The sequence below is a fragment of a genome (genome assembly GCF_019968985.1).
Source record: "MAG: Porospora cf. gigantea B chromosome Unknown PgB_NODE_96_length_41430_cov_147.519, whole genome shotgun sequence".
In the NCBI taxonomy this organism is placed as follows: domain Eukaryota; phylum Apicomplexa; class Conoidasida; order Eugregarinorida; family Porosporidae; genus Porospora; species Porospora cf. gigantea B.
This window is the reverse complement of record NW_027179367.1, coordinates 1-13,897: the sequence shown is the minus strand read 5'-3', so window position 1 is coordinate 13,897 and position 13,897 is coordinate 1. Positions and strand designations below refer to the sequence as shown.

The 13,897-nt window shown below is 52.8% G+C and overlaps 10 protein-coding genes across 14 annotated transcripts; 3 read left to right on the top strand and 7 right to left on the bottom strand.

Moving 5' to 3' along the window:
* Positions 1 to 37: 37 nt before the first annotated feature.
* On the top strand, positions 38 to 1,069 carry KVP17_003187 (uncharacterized protein; the record flags this gene model as incomplete). Its single annotated transcript, XM_068520194.1, has 1 exon — positions 38 to 1,069. The coding sequence occupies one exon, from the start codon at positions 38 to 40 to the stop codon at positions 1,067 to 1,069; it is 1,032 nt and encodes a 343-aa protein (XP_068370911.1).
* Positions 1,070 to 1,396: 327 nt separating this feature from the next.
* KVP17_003180 (uncharacterized protein) lies at positions 1,397 to 1,897 on the bottom strand (the record flags this gene model as incomplete). The annotated part of the gene is made up of 1 exon (XM_068520183.1): positions 1,397 to 1,897. The coding sequence occupies one exon, from the start codon at positions 1,895 to 1,897 to the stop codon at positions 1,397 to 1,399; it is 501 nt and encodes a 166-aa protein (XP_068370900.1).
* A 346-nt stretch (positions 1,898 to 2,243) lies between these two features.
* On the top strand, positions 2,244 to 5,495 carry KVP17_003188 (uncharacterized protein; the record flags this gene model as incomplete). 2 transcript variants are annotated; one of them, XM_068520196.1, is made up of 1 exon in its annotated part: positions 2,244 to 5,495. In XM_068520196.1, the coding sequence occupies one exon, from the start codon at positions 2,244 to 2,246 to the stop codon at positions 5,493 to 5,495; it is 3,252 nt and encodes a 1,083-aa protein (XP_068370912.1). The 2 variants fall into 2 exon arrangements, with proteins under 2 accessions (XP_068370912.1, XP_068370913.1); XM_068520197.1 differs by having other exon boundaries at positions 2,727 to 5,495.
* KVP17_003194 (uncharacterized protein) lies at positions 2,386 to 2,688 on the bottom strand (the record flags this gene model as incomplete). Its single annotated transcript, XM_068520207.1, has 1 exon — positions 2,386 to 2,688. One exon carries the CDS (start codon positions 2,686 to 2,688, stop codon positions 2,386 to 2,388), a length of 303 nt encoding a protein of 100 aa, XP_068370923.1.
* A 93-nt stretch (positions 5,496 to 5,588) lies between the features above and the next one.
* On the bottom strand, positions 5,589 to 7,430 carry KVP17_003197 (uncharacterized protein; the record flags this gene model as incomplete). The annotated part of the gene is made up of 1 exon (XM_068520212.1): positions 5,589 to 7,430. The coding sequence occupies one exon, from the start codon at positions 7,428 to 7,430 to the stop codon at positions 5,589 to 5,591; it is 1,842 nt and encodes a 613-aa protein (XP_068370928.1).
* An 84-nt stretch (positions 7,431 to 7,514) lies between these two features.
* On the bottom strand, positions 7,515 to 10,042 carry KVP17_003189 (uncharacterized protein; the record flags this gene model as incomplete). Of its 3 annotated transcripts, XM_068520199.1 has the most annotated exons (4): positions 7,515 to 8,506; positions 8,623 to 8,889; positions 8,918 to 9,929; positions 9,959 to 10,042. In XM_068520199.1, the coding sequence occupies 4 exons, from the start codon at positions 10,040 to 10,042 to the stop codon at positions 7,515 to 7,517; spliced, it is 2,355 nt and encodes a 784-aa protein (XP_068370915.1). The 3 variants fall into 3 exon arrangements, with proteins under 3 accessions (XP_068370915.1, XP_068370916.1, XP_068370914.1); XM_068520198.1 differs by lacking the exons at positions 7,515 to 8,506; positions 9,959 to 10,042 and having other exon boundaries at positions 8,603 to 8,889; positions 8,918 to 9,887; XM_068520200.1 differs by lacking the exons at positions 8,623 to 8,889; positions 8,918 to 9,929; positions 9,959 to 10,042 and having other exon boundaries at positions 7,515 to 8,393.
* A 49-nt stretch (positions 10,043 to 10,091) lies between these two features.
* Positions 10,092 to 11,813, bottom strand: KVP17_003202 (uncharacterized protein; the record flags this gene model as incomplete). Its single annotated transcript, XM_068520220.1, has 1 exon — positions 10,092 to 11,813. One exon carries the CDS (start codon positions 11,811 to 11,813, stop codon positions 10,092 to 10,094), a length of 1,722 nt encoding a protein of 573 aa, XP_068370934.1.
* A 63-nt stretch (positions 11,814 to 11,876) lies between these two features.
* On the bottom strand, positions 11,877 to 12,275 carry KVP17_003195 (uncharacterized protein; the record flags this gene model as incomplete). Its single annotated transcript, XM_068520208.1, has 2 exons — positions 11,877 to 12,207; positions 12,232 to 12,275. 2 exons carry the CDS (start codon positions 12,273 to 12,275, stop codon positions 11,877 to 11,879), a joined length of 375 nt encoding a protein of 124 aa, XP_068370924.1.
* Positions 12,276 to 12,413: 138 nt separating this feature from the next.
* Positions 12,414 to 13,439, top strand: KVP17_003181 (uncharacterized protein; the record flags this gene model as incomplete). Its single annotated transcript, XM_068520184.1, has 1 exon — positions 12,414 to 13,439. One exon carries the CDS (start codon positions 12,414 to 12,416, stop codon positions 13,437 to 13,439), a length of 1,026 nt encoding a protein of 341 aa, XP_068370901.1.
* A 63-nt stretch (positions 13,440 to 13,502) lies between these two features.
* On the bottom strand, positions 13,503 to 13,897 carry KVP17_003204 (uncharacterized protein; the record flags this gene model as incomplete). Of its 2 annotated transcripts, none has more annotated exons than XM_068520223.1 (1): positions 13,503 to 13,897. In XM_068520223.1, a coding segment is annotated over one exon (395 nt), but the record flags the coding sequence as incomplete, so codon positions are not given. The 2 variants fall into 2 exon arrangements, with proteins under 2 accessions (XP_068370937.1, XP_068370938.1); XM_068520224.1 differs by having other exon boundaries at positions 13,503 to 13,844.

Genomic DNA, 13,897 nt, shown 5'->3' with positions numbered 1-13,897 from the left:
GACTCTTATTATATTTACGCGGAATTAGTAATATTGAATGTTTAGGTTTTTCTTTCTCACTACAGCTGCATTCGCGGGATGCAAGAGTAGCGTCGATCTGGTTCACGTCATGAACAAGACCCCTATGAGGTCTGCGAACCGGAAGGTGATGCATAATTGCCTTACCTCCTTGCAGTCTAAGATAGAGGCTACCTTTGATGCCGTGCATTTCGGCATCGCTACCTTCACAGATAAACCACTACCTTGGCTTGGCTGGGGGTTTGGCGAAGTTGGTCTATTAGACAGCGACTTCTGTTACCATCTCATTAATCCACTCGGACCCGATATGGAGTTTGATCACGTAATGAAGTGGCACATGCAAGGCGGCAACGATGACTCTCAGAACGTGCTTGGTGCCATGCTACAGGCTGCCCGAGATCCGTCTATGGGCTGGGAGCGTGATTCGAAGTTCGTGCTAGTGACAACACAGTCTACGACCCATTTCCCTGGTGACGCTCAAGAGAATTTGGTGGCTTGGAATCGGTCGTGGGGTCTCGACGAGCACCTCGACGACGATCCGGATACCATAGCCCCGTCAAGGTACCCCTCTCAGGTGGCTTTCATGCCTAATTGCATCAAAGAGGACTACCTGCAACTGGGGCCAAAGATTGTGGCACCCCATTTGTACGGTCGTTTGGTGGAGGCTGAAAGGGCCCGAGCGGAGAACGTTGAACGGTTCTGCGGCCCCAGGTCGTTCCCATATATAAAACCACACCACGGATCCTTTGAGAGTAACGATGACTGCGAGACACTTGACTACCCCTCCGCAGCGCTTGTGGGGCGCGCGCTGAATAGCAACGGGATTAAGCCGGTCGTGGTCGTGAGCGAGACTGGCTACGGCTACCTCCAGTGGCTCCAGTGGAGCGGCGTGTGTTCAAAGAGCGCCGAAAATGATGTGGAATGCCTCAAGGAGTACTGGTCTCGGGTTATGGGCACTGTGGGAGTCGATGACTACTTGGTCGTCCGTGCAGACCAGGTGGATGCTCCGGATATCGTTTTGGATTTTATGAAACGTGTGTCACGTTGTTAGTATCAACGTTATTAACGTTTTCTAACGTTATTAACGTTTTCTAACGTTATTGGTGTTAACGTTTTTGTCGCGTTTGTGATGTCAGAGGTGGTTTTTCACTGGATTGCATCCTGTTGGTTCAGATGTCAGAGGTGGTTTTTCCTAGGGAAAAGTTATTAGTGTTAACGTATTTGTCGCGGCTCTGCGGCAGGAGGGAACTCCAAGGCTGCAAGACCGCGTGCGCAGGATAAATATTGAATGCCTCTAAAACTGAAACCTCTCTTTGCGGAGGAAAACTTTGTGGCGGTTTTTCACTGGACAGCGCAGTCGACTAGGTGAATGTTTGCTTCACGTCACTCGCAAGTCATGAGCTGGAAGGTAACTCATGGGCTGGAAGGTAACGTCCTCCTCTAGTGTGGCTGCTGTCCTAGCGAGGTTATCAGCTACGTCGTTTCCGGGGTCACCTCGATGGCCGTACACGAAGCGAAACGAGACACGATCGGCGAGTAGTGTATGCAGACGGACCATCTCCACATGCAAGTCCTTGTTCTTCACAGGAGCTCCTTTAGCGGTACGCCACCCGTTGAGCTTCCAACGCGGAATCCACTCCTCCAGGGAGTTCTTTGCGTATACGCTGTCAGTGACAACTTCGAATGTTCCAGCCTTATCACAAATTTTATTCAGCGCAACGATAATGGCGTGGAGTTCTGCCCGCTGGTTGGTTTGCAGCGATCCTGGAAGCCGACCACGGTAGCCAGCACCATCGGCGGGAAAGTAGACTCCCCATCCGGCTCTCGCACCTAGTTGACCATTACCCAGGCAAGACCCATCTGTGTACACACTTGGCATTTCAAAATACTGAGATTTATAACGGTTCCAAGAACTGTCGATTGCAGGGTGGCCCTCTGGCTGGCAACAAAGAAGCTAAATGATGTGGCCAAGGGAAGAATGTTCGACAAGATAGGGCTGAAAGTTACAGAGCGACAAAGGACGCCAGTGGAAGCAACGTTACTCGGATTCGGAGAAACTCTTTTTGAAAATATTTCAACTTGCTCGATGTGAGCAACCTCAGTATTGGTCTCATTTAGAAATCAGGTCGATGTGAGCAACCTCAGTATTGGTCTCATTTAGAAATCAGGGATAAGAAGTGGAACTATTCTATTCTCTTCTGAAAACATGTAATTTTCATAATTGAATGAGAGTATCTACTGATCAGTCGATATCCACCTCCGCCTTGACTCTTGTGTCGTCATACACACCACTGCAGAGGGACCTCTCTTTCGAGCTGTCTGTTGACGATATCTTCAGTCGGGCTACATTATGGCAAGATGACTCTGTCAATGGATTTCCTGAGATATCGCGCTGGGAGTCACCCACTTTGAGCCCCCCTCCGAGACCCACTCCGAGACCCAATCAGAGACCCAATCAGAGACCCAATCAGAGACCCACTCAGATACCCACTCAGAGGCCCACCCAGAGGCCCACTCAGAGGCCCACTCAGAGACCAAGGCCAGACTATCAGGCAGCACGTCAATACTCGGGAAGACGCGGAGGCAACCGCAACCAGGGATATCCAAGGAACCCTCGACGCCAGCCACCATTCGACAGGTCACCACAGGAGATGAGACCAGCGGAGTCATTTATGAGAAGCGCACCATTCAACAGGCCGCGACCGGTGATGAGACCAGCGGAGTCATTCGTCAGCAGCTACAGTCCACCACTCCAGAGCCCTCCTGTGAGGAGACCAGCCGACACATTCGTCAGCAGCGCGGTAGCATCTACTTTGGCCAACAATAGGCACGAGCCCCAGAAATCTCCCCCGTCACAACTCACCCCTCCGTCGCCATTCGGGGAGCATTTGGCAGAGGCCACCCAACACATCAAGAAACTGCTGGCGATTGCCCCTGAGGCCTCCACGGTCCCGCCGCAGGTAACAGAGCAGGACCCAGTCATAACTCCGGCCCTGCCTGCAGATCTGGATATGTTCAACGCGCCCACCCTGAAAGTCGTGGTCCTCGACTCGAAGAAGCCTGCACCGACACCGACACCGACCACTGATCCCCTCCGTGCTGCCGAAAAATCCATCGCTGTCGATAACGAATCTATCTTTGACGACGACGCTTTTCCTTCGTTGGCAGACGGCGTTTCTTTGGGAAAGAGTAGCAACTCGAGCGGCAGTGAATCAAGGGAAGACCGCAAAAAGTCGAGCAGCAAACGAGATAAGCCTCTAGATGCTTCCAATGTGAACACTCCACGAGGACGGCAGCGTGCAGCCAGACCCAAGCCAACTGCGGATTCGAAGAGTGCTTGGACGGGAAGCATCGGGGCACCGTACGCTCTCGCCTCATGCCCAGCAAGGGCACAAGCGCTGTTATTCCTTCTGAAACGGCTCATATACCCAAAAGCAGAATCCATGGACTGGAAGGCCTTCAAAGACGAGATACTGCCTAAGGAGGAGCTTGAGTCTTCGGATACACGGTGGGTAATCCAGAAACAGCAGCATTGGAACGAAGTTGAAGACTTAGTCCTGTCTTTGGGTCTTCGTACAGATGGGGCGATGGTCAGAGCTGATCGGCGAGCGTTCGACACCGACCGCCTCACGCCTCTGCAGTTCCAGCTGCCTGTAGATCTAGAACTGCAGAAGGACGAGCTCGCACGTCCAGACGAGGATGTTATTCCGGCGAAGAGCCGACGAGCTCGCAAAAAGCAGGAGAGGGAATCCTATGAAAACGGACTGAAGTTGAAGGCGCTCCAGGAAAAAATCTCCGCTGCGAGGCAACAGCATGAATCGACGGTTACCGAGGTTAGAAAGCTCGTAAAAGAAGCCCATCCTGTAGTATTGGACAGCCAATCTCAAAGCCTCCATCGACTGTGCAGTAGGATGTTACCCGATCTCCACAAGACTTACATCCAAGAGGTCCAGATAAAGCTCACGAGCTATGCCCCATATCGAGACAAGCTCGCTGCTATCGCCCTCCGTGGCGCCTCCGACCTTATGGAAGTTGTGTGCAGCGTGGTTGACCCAGCAGACTGGGGAGTCCTGGCTGCCTGGCTGTCTGGACCTGTGGTCGTTGACGACTTCGCCAAGGGAGTCAGCTTGCGTGAAGCCGTTGCTTTTGTGGAGACTCTCGTCAATCAGGCGCCGTATCTGCTAACGATGAGCATGAAGCCGAGTACCGTCTTGCCAACTGATCCGTCCTCAGAGTCTGACTTGGAGCTGAAGCTTCACTCCTTGACCACCTCCATGCCTGACACGGGTTCCCTACTAGTCTTCCAGCTAGCTCGCCTCCTTACCCACCTTAGTAACATCCAAGTCCTTCACCTGGACTTGGCGGCAGAACTGCTTGAACAACCGAATATGTCTGATGCACACAAGAATGGTGTCAGGTGGCATTTGGACGAAGCGTTGAAGCTTTGGCGATTTATTACTGAGGCGGGAACTCGTGCGAAATTCATGCAGAGCGAACCGCGACGAGGAACACTGCCCACCAGCAGCTTCCGACTCTACGTGCCGTGGCAGCATCAGCTGTCCTCTAGGGTCCTGCTCACGTCCCCTCCGGCCCTGTCAGAGCCTGGAGATGTGGATTCCGACACGCGCGAGGCGAAAACCGCAGGACTTGACGCTATCAGAAGTCAGTGGACCAGTTTGTCATTACTTTTCCTGCAGATGGATCAGCGCAGACTGAAGAAGCTCATGGCAGGCTACCACAACGTCGTCGTACAGGGAGGAGCCGCCGCATGTACCTGGTACCCAAGAATAAGGCGGGCACTGCAGTTAGCGAAGCCCGGGACCTCAGATGAGCTGGAAGCTGACGCTGCCCGTCTGCGGAAGACGCTTGAGCCGCGGTTTGCTCAATTGGTAGATGCTGTAATCCCGATCCCATTGAATACTGTGCCTCTAATCAGCACAAGTCCATACAAAGGCTACCGACCTCACTGGAAGTGGACTGAGAGCGAGGCAGCCGATTACAACGCTGCTTGCAAGAAGGTTGACATCGAAGACCCACATTATCTGAAGCTCGGACTTCTACCGACGGCGCTGGTGAATCGCACCTCGGCGTCGGTAGCTCGTTTAAGCCGCCATTTGAAGGGAAATAGCGCGCAGACTCTTGAGGATGCCGAGGAGATTCTGCAGAGTATTGTCAAAATGCGTCGTGGGCGTGGCTCCAATGACGCGACTCCCACCATAGAGGAGTTGGAGTCATCGGATGAGACGCCTTCGCAGGTTACATTCGAGGTTGTCGATTCATATCTCGTGCACAGTACGTCCAAACAGTGGGCGCTGACGCCCAGAAGTCATTTTCGGATTCCGCAATCATTGAAGGACTGTCTGATGTCGTCTAAAGTCGCCTTTGGGGATGTATTCAATACTCCGGATGACGAGGAGTGTTTGGGCCGAGAGCTGCAGACGGTCACGGGCCCCACCATCAAGATTACTCGTTCATGATGCATTAAAATAAGAATATTCAATGAAATTATTATTAAATCCACAATAGAATTACTGAAAACAAAACGAATATTCACCAAAATTACTAAAAAATCAGACATCTGTCTCAATGGGCTCGAACTCGTAATCTACCAGTAATGTCGTCGTGTCCTGGCTGGGCAGCGACTTCGTGCGTCTCTTAGTCATGACGACGAGAGAGTACATTATGACGCCGGAAATGACCGCCAGCACAGCTCCAGCGCTGCCAACGGCGATTACCAGCGCCTGCTCGTGCGGAGCCGTTGTAGTGGATGTGGGGGTTGAGGTGGAGGTGGAAGTATCGAGGGGAGGGGGAGGAGGTATGGTGGGTCTGTGGGTCCATGGGGCCGCCGTGGTTGTGGCCGAAGGCGACGGGGTCGTGTCTTCCTCATTAAGAGCGAATCCAACGTCAAAGGTGGATGGTGAGGTGGCTTGCTCATTATAAGTGTATCCAACGTCAAAGGTGGATGGTGAGGTGGCTTCCGTTGCTTTGGCTTTTGTGGAACACGGAATGGAAATAGAGGTCGAGTCGATCTGGGTGGAGTACCCGTCTGCCTCGCTGAAGTAATTCACGGCTTGAACTACCCCAGCCTCGATGACGTTCGTCACGACTTCAGCTGTGCATTCCGCAGCGTCTTTTATCAGGAGCAGGGAGGAGACCTCCGAAAGTCCAGTCAGAACCTCAGACCAAAACTCCTGGAGGCATTCGGCTAAGCTTTGGTCCGGATCCACCCACCATCGCTCCGCTTCGGCGAGGCAATTGTCGAGATCGAAGGGACACCTTCTGCGAACATTGGGACAGTACGAAGTCACCCCTGCTCTGAGGGACCTCAGGACCACAGCAGGGTCCTTAGGAGGCAGCACTGCAATCACAGGTATCACGCCGCTGGTTAAAAACAGCATTCGATACCTCTCGTCAGTGAAATCAGGATACTCTGTATCCGCACACAGCCCTTCCTCCTCGTCGTAGGGGTACTCCCGAGCTTCTCCTGCATCCGAAAGGACATCGTTGGCCCATTTGAAGAAACCTGACCATCCTGCGTCTGCCGTGTAGTCGTAGTGTTCGGCGCAGAAGCCTTTGAGCCATTCGTCAACCATCAACGCATCGTTGGGGTTGACCGTTTCGGCCACGTGCGATCTTTGCAGTCCTTCAATGAGCGACTTCTGCCACACACCCAGCTGCCAGCCGTTCGGGTCGATAATGTCTGGAAACGGCAAGCCATTGGTGTCATGGCAGCGAACAAGGAGTCGGTAGGCGCTGATGCCTTCGACAGTGATGTCGGTGCCCTTGTACCGAGCCACTACTGACATTGAGTCGAAGCTGGACTCGATACTATTTGAAGAGCGAACGTCTTCAAATGATCCAAACAGCCTGCGGAATGTCTCTAGAGTGGCACGCAGGCTCGGCGACGTGGAGGCCGAGTGGTGGCCGAAACCGTCAGTGACCAGAACTGCAAGCCGCATGCGGCTTTCACGCGGCGTCTTCCAATGGGATTTGTCCTTCGCCGCCAAAGCCAGAGCACCAAGTTGATTGTCTGGCAGGTCTCCACCTAGAACTTGCTCCACAGTGGACAAATCCACTTTGGATGCAGACTGCAGGGGGTGGTAGTTTCGGTAGCAGTAGTTTGGTTCAGCCGACAATCCAGAGGCCAGGCTCCATACCTGACCTTTGAGGGGGGTGGGCTTGTCCCCAAACATTGACAATCCGTACCTAACGTCACCGAACTCCTCTAAACGGGAGAGCATCCGGGGAACAATCTCGGGGTCCGTACTCAACTCTTCAATAACCGCTGAGAAGCCTCTGGCAGCTGACTGGACGTGGACGATGTCCAGTCCTTCAGACGGACTGCTGCTTCCCAAAAATACGTCGATAGAGTCGGTAAAGGCAATGGACGCCAGAAAGAAGAAAACGTTCATAACGATTAAAAACACGGTTTACTGATCAAATCCACGTAACAGCAAAAAAGCACACAAGGGCTGTTTAGTCGCATTCAAATCGCATTAAAGTTCTCTCTTGATGAGATGGGCCACAGAACTCGTATCCTCTACGAAAATGTGGATGTTGAGGGGGAATTGATCGTAGTGCGTGCTCGGAATGAGACCGTACTTAACACAGTACTTCTGAGCGTGCACATCTGTATCCCAGGCAGAAGGACTTCTGCAGTACTGCATGAAGGCGCAAGGATACGCCACGCCGTGCCATCCGCCGAGCTGGAGGGCCGTGGGCAACCCTACGTGAGCATTGCTGAGGTACTTGAGGTTAATATCAACCCCTTCAGGCGTGACACCCATACCAAACTTGATGAAGTCGAACGTAAGGATGGACCTGTCCGTCCAGTCAGCGTTCCATTGGGTGAACCACTCAGGTGCATAATGGATGATACCTCGATGTTCCACCAAAAGGTCGTGCTCACGTTCTCCGTCGCCAGATTTCGTTACTATCTGATGTCCCCGAGGACAACGAGGAAAGCCCGAGTCGATAAGCCCAGTATGGCAAGGAAGTCGAGCGATAGGGTCGAGGCCTGCGGCGATATTCCTAGCATTGACACGGGTCTTGAAGATGTCAGATGCGGATCGATCAAAGTTGTGAGGAGCAGCAAAGGCCACGAGGTCGATTTTCGATCCGTTGAACCGGTCTCCCAGCCAAAGAGACAGCACGTTTGCCATGCCGCCTCCTAAAGAGTGCCCACTCACAACGAATCGTAGCTCCTCAACGGTACAACCCCGCGACATCACATCCTCTACAATGTAGCTCTCCAGCTGTGGGAGAAGCCCTGAAAGTCCTGACCAGTACCCTTTAGACACACCATGCTTCTTGCCCGTGGTAGAGTCGATTCGGGGTGACAAACTGGTCTCGAAGTTCATTCTCCACTCGTACATGGAACCGGTGCCGCGTACGAGAAGGGGAACGACACACTTATTTTTGCCCTCGGCAAAACTTCTGGGGTAGACGTTCTTCAACGCCGCGAAAAGGGGAAGGTGCTTCCTCTTGGCTGGTACATGTAAGAGAGAAGAATGAGTATATTGACATTGGACTCAGGTGGTCGTTGTCATCCGAAATCAGGACAAGGATAATGATATCATCATCGTCAAAACCCCCTTTGCTTACCTGGTCCGTGAGACATAATGAAATCACCCTCCTCCTCAAGGGCGAAAACCATGTCAGTTCTCCAGCCAGGGATTAAGCTACGCATCGAATCCAGACCACACTGGTAGGCTCCGTTGGCCCAGGTGCTGATCTTGGTCACCCCATCGAACAGATGGAAATAAGCAATACCTTCGTCCTCGAGCATGGCATTGTACGTCGAAGGGGTCAGTGACTTCTCCAGCTGCTCAGGGATTCCGTCGGGGAACTGCTTCAGAAGGTCGGCAAATTCTGCATAACACCGCCAACGGAACCTCACCAAGGTCCACATAATTCATGGAGTTCAATCCTACGACCCCTGCCTCTCGCTCCAGCCGCTCATACGCGTCCAAAGCGATCTGACTGTCGCATGGCTGAAAATTCTCGTATGTTAGGAAGGGGACGTCGTCCAACATATGCGGAACAGTGGCATCCGCAGCCCAGGACTCAGGTATGGTCTCTTCATTACTCATCATCGACAAGTTGGGACAGTCCTTGTTAAAAGTATCGGCGTAGCTACAAGAGAGAACCGAGAAGACGAAGTCCATCAGAGTGCACATCGCCCACTCACTGTCTACATCCATGTCCCAGGAATACTGAGCAGCCTGGCAGGAGGCGTCGGCGAAGTCATAACTTGGGTGCCCAGTCAACTTGAAGTCGCTTCCAAGCTTGCCCCCAAACGCGTCTATCGAGTTGAGCTGGAACTGGACGTTCGCTAGACCGTCTATCCATTGGGCCAGAACACGGCTCGACAGGAACAGCTTCGTCGCATCAGGTAGAGTGTCAATGAAACCGGGCACAGGTGTAGGCACCACAGGTATAGTAGGACCTTCAGTGGTCTCGTCAGTGGGATCAGCAGTGGTCGCTTCGTAGGCTGCCTCACCGACCACGTATTCGAGAGCTATTTGGGTCGCTTTAGGGAAGCCGCTTCGCTTGATGTCTGTCAATTCTACAGCACCACCGATGTGCTGAAATATCGACAGCATCGCTTGTGTTTGGGCGAAGGTACGAATCAGGAGTGGTAGTCGCATGAAATGTTTGGGTACCGATTCTTCTTCGGGAATAGCCGCAATCTCCGTGTCAAGAGATTCGACCATATTATGCAGCATGCTACTCAACGCCGACATTCGCGAGTGAGGCCCGTACAGGTCCTCAGTGTCCTTCCCGCTAGCCATGGCGCCGAATCCAGAACCGTCCATGCCCAACGAGCGTAGAAGCGCTCCCGTCATGCCTGCCTCACAAAACGGCATGGGAGGTGAAGTTGGGTGTGAGAGTTGGCTCACTCCCACTCGCTGAGTCACGTTTACGGGATTTGACTCACAACAGTCGCAGGGGTAGCAGGGCTGACGTTGACAGGCAGCTCTGCAGTGGCGCTCAAGGCGAGTCCTAGAAGCACAAGACGCATGTAGATTATTTACTATTTTCGTGTGTTTTATCAAAATCAGTGGGGTAGTCTACTTTTGGAAGTTAGACTGCATGTAAGGGCGCGAGTGTTTAGGCATGGCCTGGTTCTCGAATAGAGGCTGGAAGCCCCCTTGGAAATCATTGTTAGGCTGAAAATCCGCCGCTTGAGGGTTGAATGAGGACTGGAAATTGGGGCTGAAGCTGCTTGCGCCGGGGTTGAACTCTGAGTAGTTCGGAGTCGGCTGCTGATACTTGGCAGGAGGAGTCAGAGGGACCTGCGGACTCTGAGGTAGGTAACGGGAGGAGTCTTGAATGAGACTGTGCAGGTCAGATGCGGTGGGGTTCCAAGAGCGCTCGCGTTGCTGAGGCTGCTGCGGTTGGAAAAGCTGCCGGATTTCAGTCTCACTCGTTTCATGTTGGTGGTAGAGTTGTTGTAGTTGCTGTAGTTGGGCCATTTGCTGTTGTTGTTGCAGCTGTTGTTGTTGCAGCTGTTGTTGTTGCAGCTGCTGCTGTTGCTGCTGTCGTAACTTCAATAGGATCATCTGTTGTTGGATTTGACTTTGACTTTGAGGGGCCATTTGATGCTGTTGCTTGAGGGCATTCAGCATCTTCATCTGATCCAAGGACGGGATCTGTGACACGGGGGGAGCAGTTGACGGGACCGGTCCCAGATTGGCCAGATTCACATTGTTCTGCCCGCTCTGGGCCAGTTGCTGCGCGAAGCTACGTTGGAGTGTTGCGATGGGTTCGGCAGCCTGGAATGCCTCAGGACGCTCCTCCTTTTGTTCCACAACGTCCTCTTGTCGTTCGACGACGGGGGCCGGGAGATTCGAGTCCTCAGCTTGGAATCGTTGTAGCGTGGCCTGTAGAAGATCGAGACGTTCCTCAACTAGGGCGTTACCGTTCCAAAGGGCGGACCTCTCTTTCAAGACTCGTGGTAGGCTGGTGCGCATCATTTGACGGCCACTGGAGTGGCCTGCGAGTGACGTGTAGCAGTTAATGATGTGCAGGACAACTGTCTTCGACTGCGTTGCGTCCTCAAATGAATTGGCGGCCGTTGTCAAAACTGACATCGTGGCCCAGATACGAAAATCGTTCTCTGTAATATAGCCAAAACCCTTAGGATTTGCAAGTAGCTTCATCAGAATGTAGATTCCGAGGGTCCTAGAGATGTCCGTAGAAGCTTCTATCACCCTAAGCACCTGGAGGTATATCTCGGTAGTCACGAGAGCCTGTACCACACCATCGTCATCCTCGTTGTTAAACAGCTTGCAAATGACACCTAGCGATGCGACTTTGAGAGTACTGTAAGGCTGACACGTCTGCGGGAAGTTGAGGAAAATAGATACGAGGAACACAATCTTCCCTAGAAGGAAGTGTGGCCGCGTTTGTGGGTGGCTGGCGACCTCCTGAAGTAACGCTAGGCAGTTACAAACGTCGGTCGCGTTTTCTTCGTTGCATTCCACAGCAGCCAGGCTCGGGTAGACCTTCAGAATCTGTCCCACCAGAATGAGCATGGTACCAGGAGTATACCAGATCAGAGGAGCTAGGGAGGTGTATTGCTCTCGGTGGCGGGCGAGCTCCGCTAGAGCGATCCGCATCCGCCTTGTGTCCTTGAGGGCATCGAGCAGAGCAAAAACATTGCGAGGTACCATCGCCGTCGCAGGAAGCAAGGACCTTGGAAAGCCCTTCACGTCCAGGTGCTCATCAGCCATACGAGGTGGAGGAGGCTGCATTGCCAGATCCGACTCTGAAATGAGATGCTGAGGCATAATGCCCTTTTAAACTCAACCCATCAGACACATGATCGCCAGAGGCCGTTTTGGTCACACACGTTAGAAAGTCACACCACCCTTGGCCTTCTTATCTCCGCCAAGCTCGAAGTGCTTCGTTCGCTTCAGAGTCTGGAATCTGCGGCGCTTGCACTTGGTACACTCCAATCGCAGGTTGATCTTCTTAGTGGTTTTAGCCTTCTTTCTGAGAATGGGTCTTGTTTGTCCACCGTACCCCTTCTGCTTCTCGTTGTACCGTCGGTTGCCCTGAGCAAGCATGTTGTTCTTGCCCTTCTTGTACTGCGTCACCTTGTGAGCTGTATGCTTGCGGCAGTCCTTGCTGGCACAGTATGTGTTGCGGGTCTTGGGAACGTTCACCTGGGGAATGTTAGACCTCGTATGTAAGAGAGCGACCTACCATTCTCGTGTGTTGACCTGCCTCAGCAGCGCGAAACTCCTCATTTTCGGTACCGTTCTGTCTCAATGAACCTTATGTTTGGGACCGTTTTGGTTGAGGCCGGATGAACATTATCAGTGCTTCGCACTGAGTCCGTAGTTCGTTTTTTTTTATGTAGTTTAGAGGCCGTGAAGTTCAATCGCATGTTTCGTAGGTTATCTCTCATACTGGCGGCAGCTCTCGCACAGACTTGGCGTTCAGACCACTGCTGGCCCCGCAAGCCAGCCCGACTCCAGATACTTTGGCTGGTGGAGTCTTGCCCCTTCGTACATGAGAATCGCATCCAACTCGTCAAGGGGATAAAGCACGTGATAGAGCAAGGTAAACCTCTTAAGATAAAGCTGGAGCACGGCATGGCATTCTTTGGACGGAAGGGCATTGACACGTTCCAGAATATGAGGCCAATCCAGTACGGACCTTGGGTAGCCGAGAATGATTTCGAAAAAGCGACAACGGCCCAGGTCAACGCTACACGATCCGCGTATGACGGTATCGCGTACGGAATCATCGAAGAGGACCTAGGCTGGGACTGGACTGAAGTCACTCACGAGCTGCAGCGGGCTGTAGTTATGCTAGTAGCCTCGCCTGATACCTCCAGCGCAGACGTAAATCCGCCTGTTCCGCCTGGTCCTAACTTTGAGGCTGACACTTTGACGCGCCAGGACCCCGACACCACAAAATACCCTACAACCACGGACCTCGAGTGGCTGCTGCTTGACAGGCCCGTAACGCTTATCGTTGACGTCTTACCAACAGACTCCACCAACGGCTTCTTCTGGGACACATTCAGGAAGCAGATGGAGGCCAAGAGCATGCCGGTCATCGTATTCAACGCTTCTAACGAGCTCAACGTCCATACCCCCGTGTTAAGATTCATGGACACTCTCAATTGCGATGAAGGGGGTTTGACTGTATTCCGCGCTATTTTCTGGACGTTTCTCGCAATATCCATCTCCGCAATTGCCTTTACAATTATCATCCTCGCAACGTCGTGCGGTAAGAACAAGCAAGATCATCTTATGAAGTTCAAGGCTCATCAGATCCGAATGCAAAACGTGTTCCACCAGTCCGCAGCCGATTTCGACCCTGCCGTCCTTACCAGGCAACCCTGCGGTCATAACGCTCCTGCTCAAGCACCGTCGGGTTACGGGGGTTGTTGTTATCGATAAATGGAGAAAGGTGGTCTCTATGAAACCATTGAGTCGACTCTTCCGCCCTTCAGCGTCAGCATCTTACTTGGCCTTCGGCTTAGCCTTCTTGGGTGCGGGCTTCTTCTTGGGAGCAGTCTTCTTGGGAACAGCCTTCTTGGTTGGCTTGTCCGCCGCCTTCTTAGCCGCAGGCTTCTTCGCTGCAGGCTTCTTGGCTGCAGGTTTCTTAGCAGCAGGTTTCTTGGCGACAGCCTTCTTTTTGATTGCCTTTTTCACTTTCTTCTCCTCCCGAGCGGCCGCTGGAAAGCGAAATGACGCCTTCTTCTGCACCAGCACCTTCTCTTCCACCTTCTTCTTCAGGACAGCCCGCAGTCGGGCCTTAAAGCCGTTGTCCTTCGAAACTTCCGGGTACGCGGTAGATACAGCCTTAGATATGGCGATGCTTGACACATATTTCGCCGCCGGCACCTTCAAGAGAG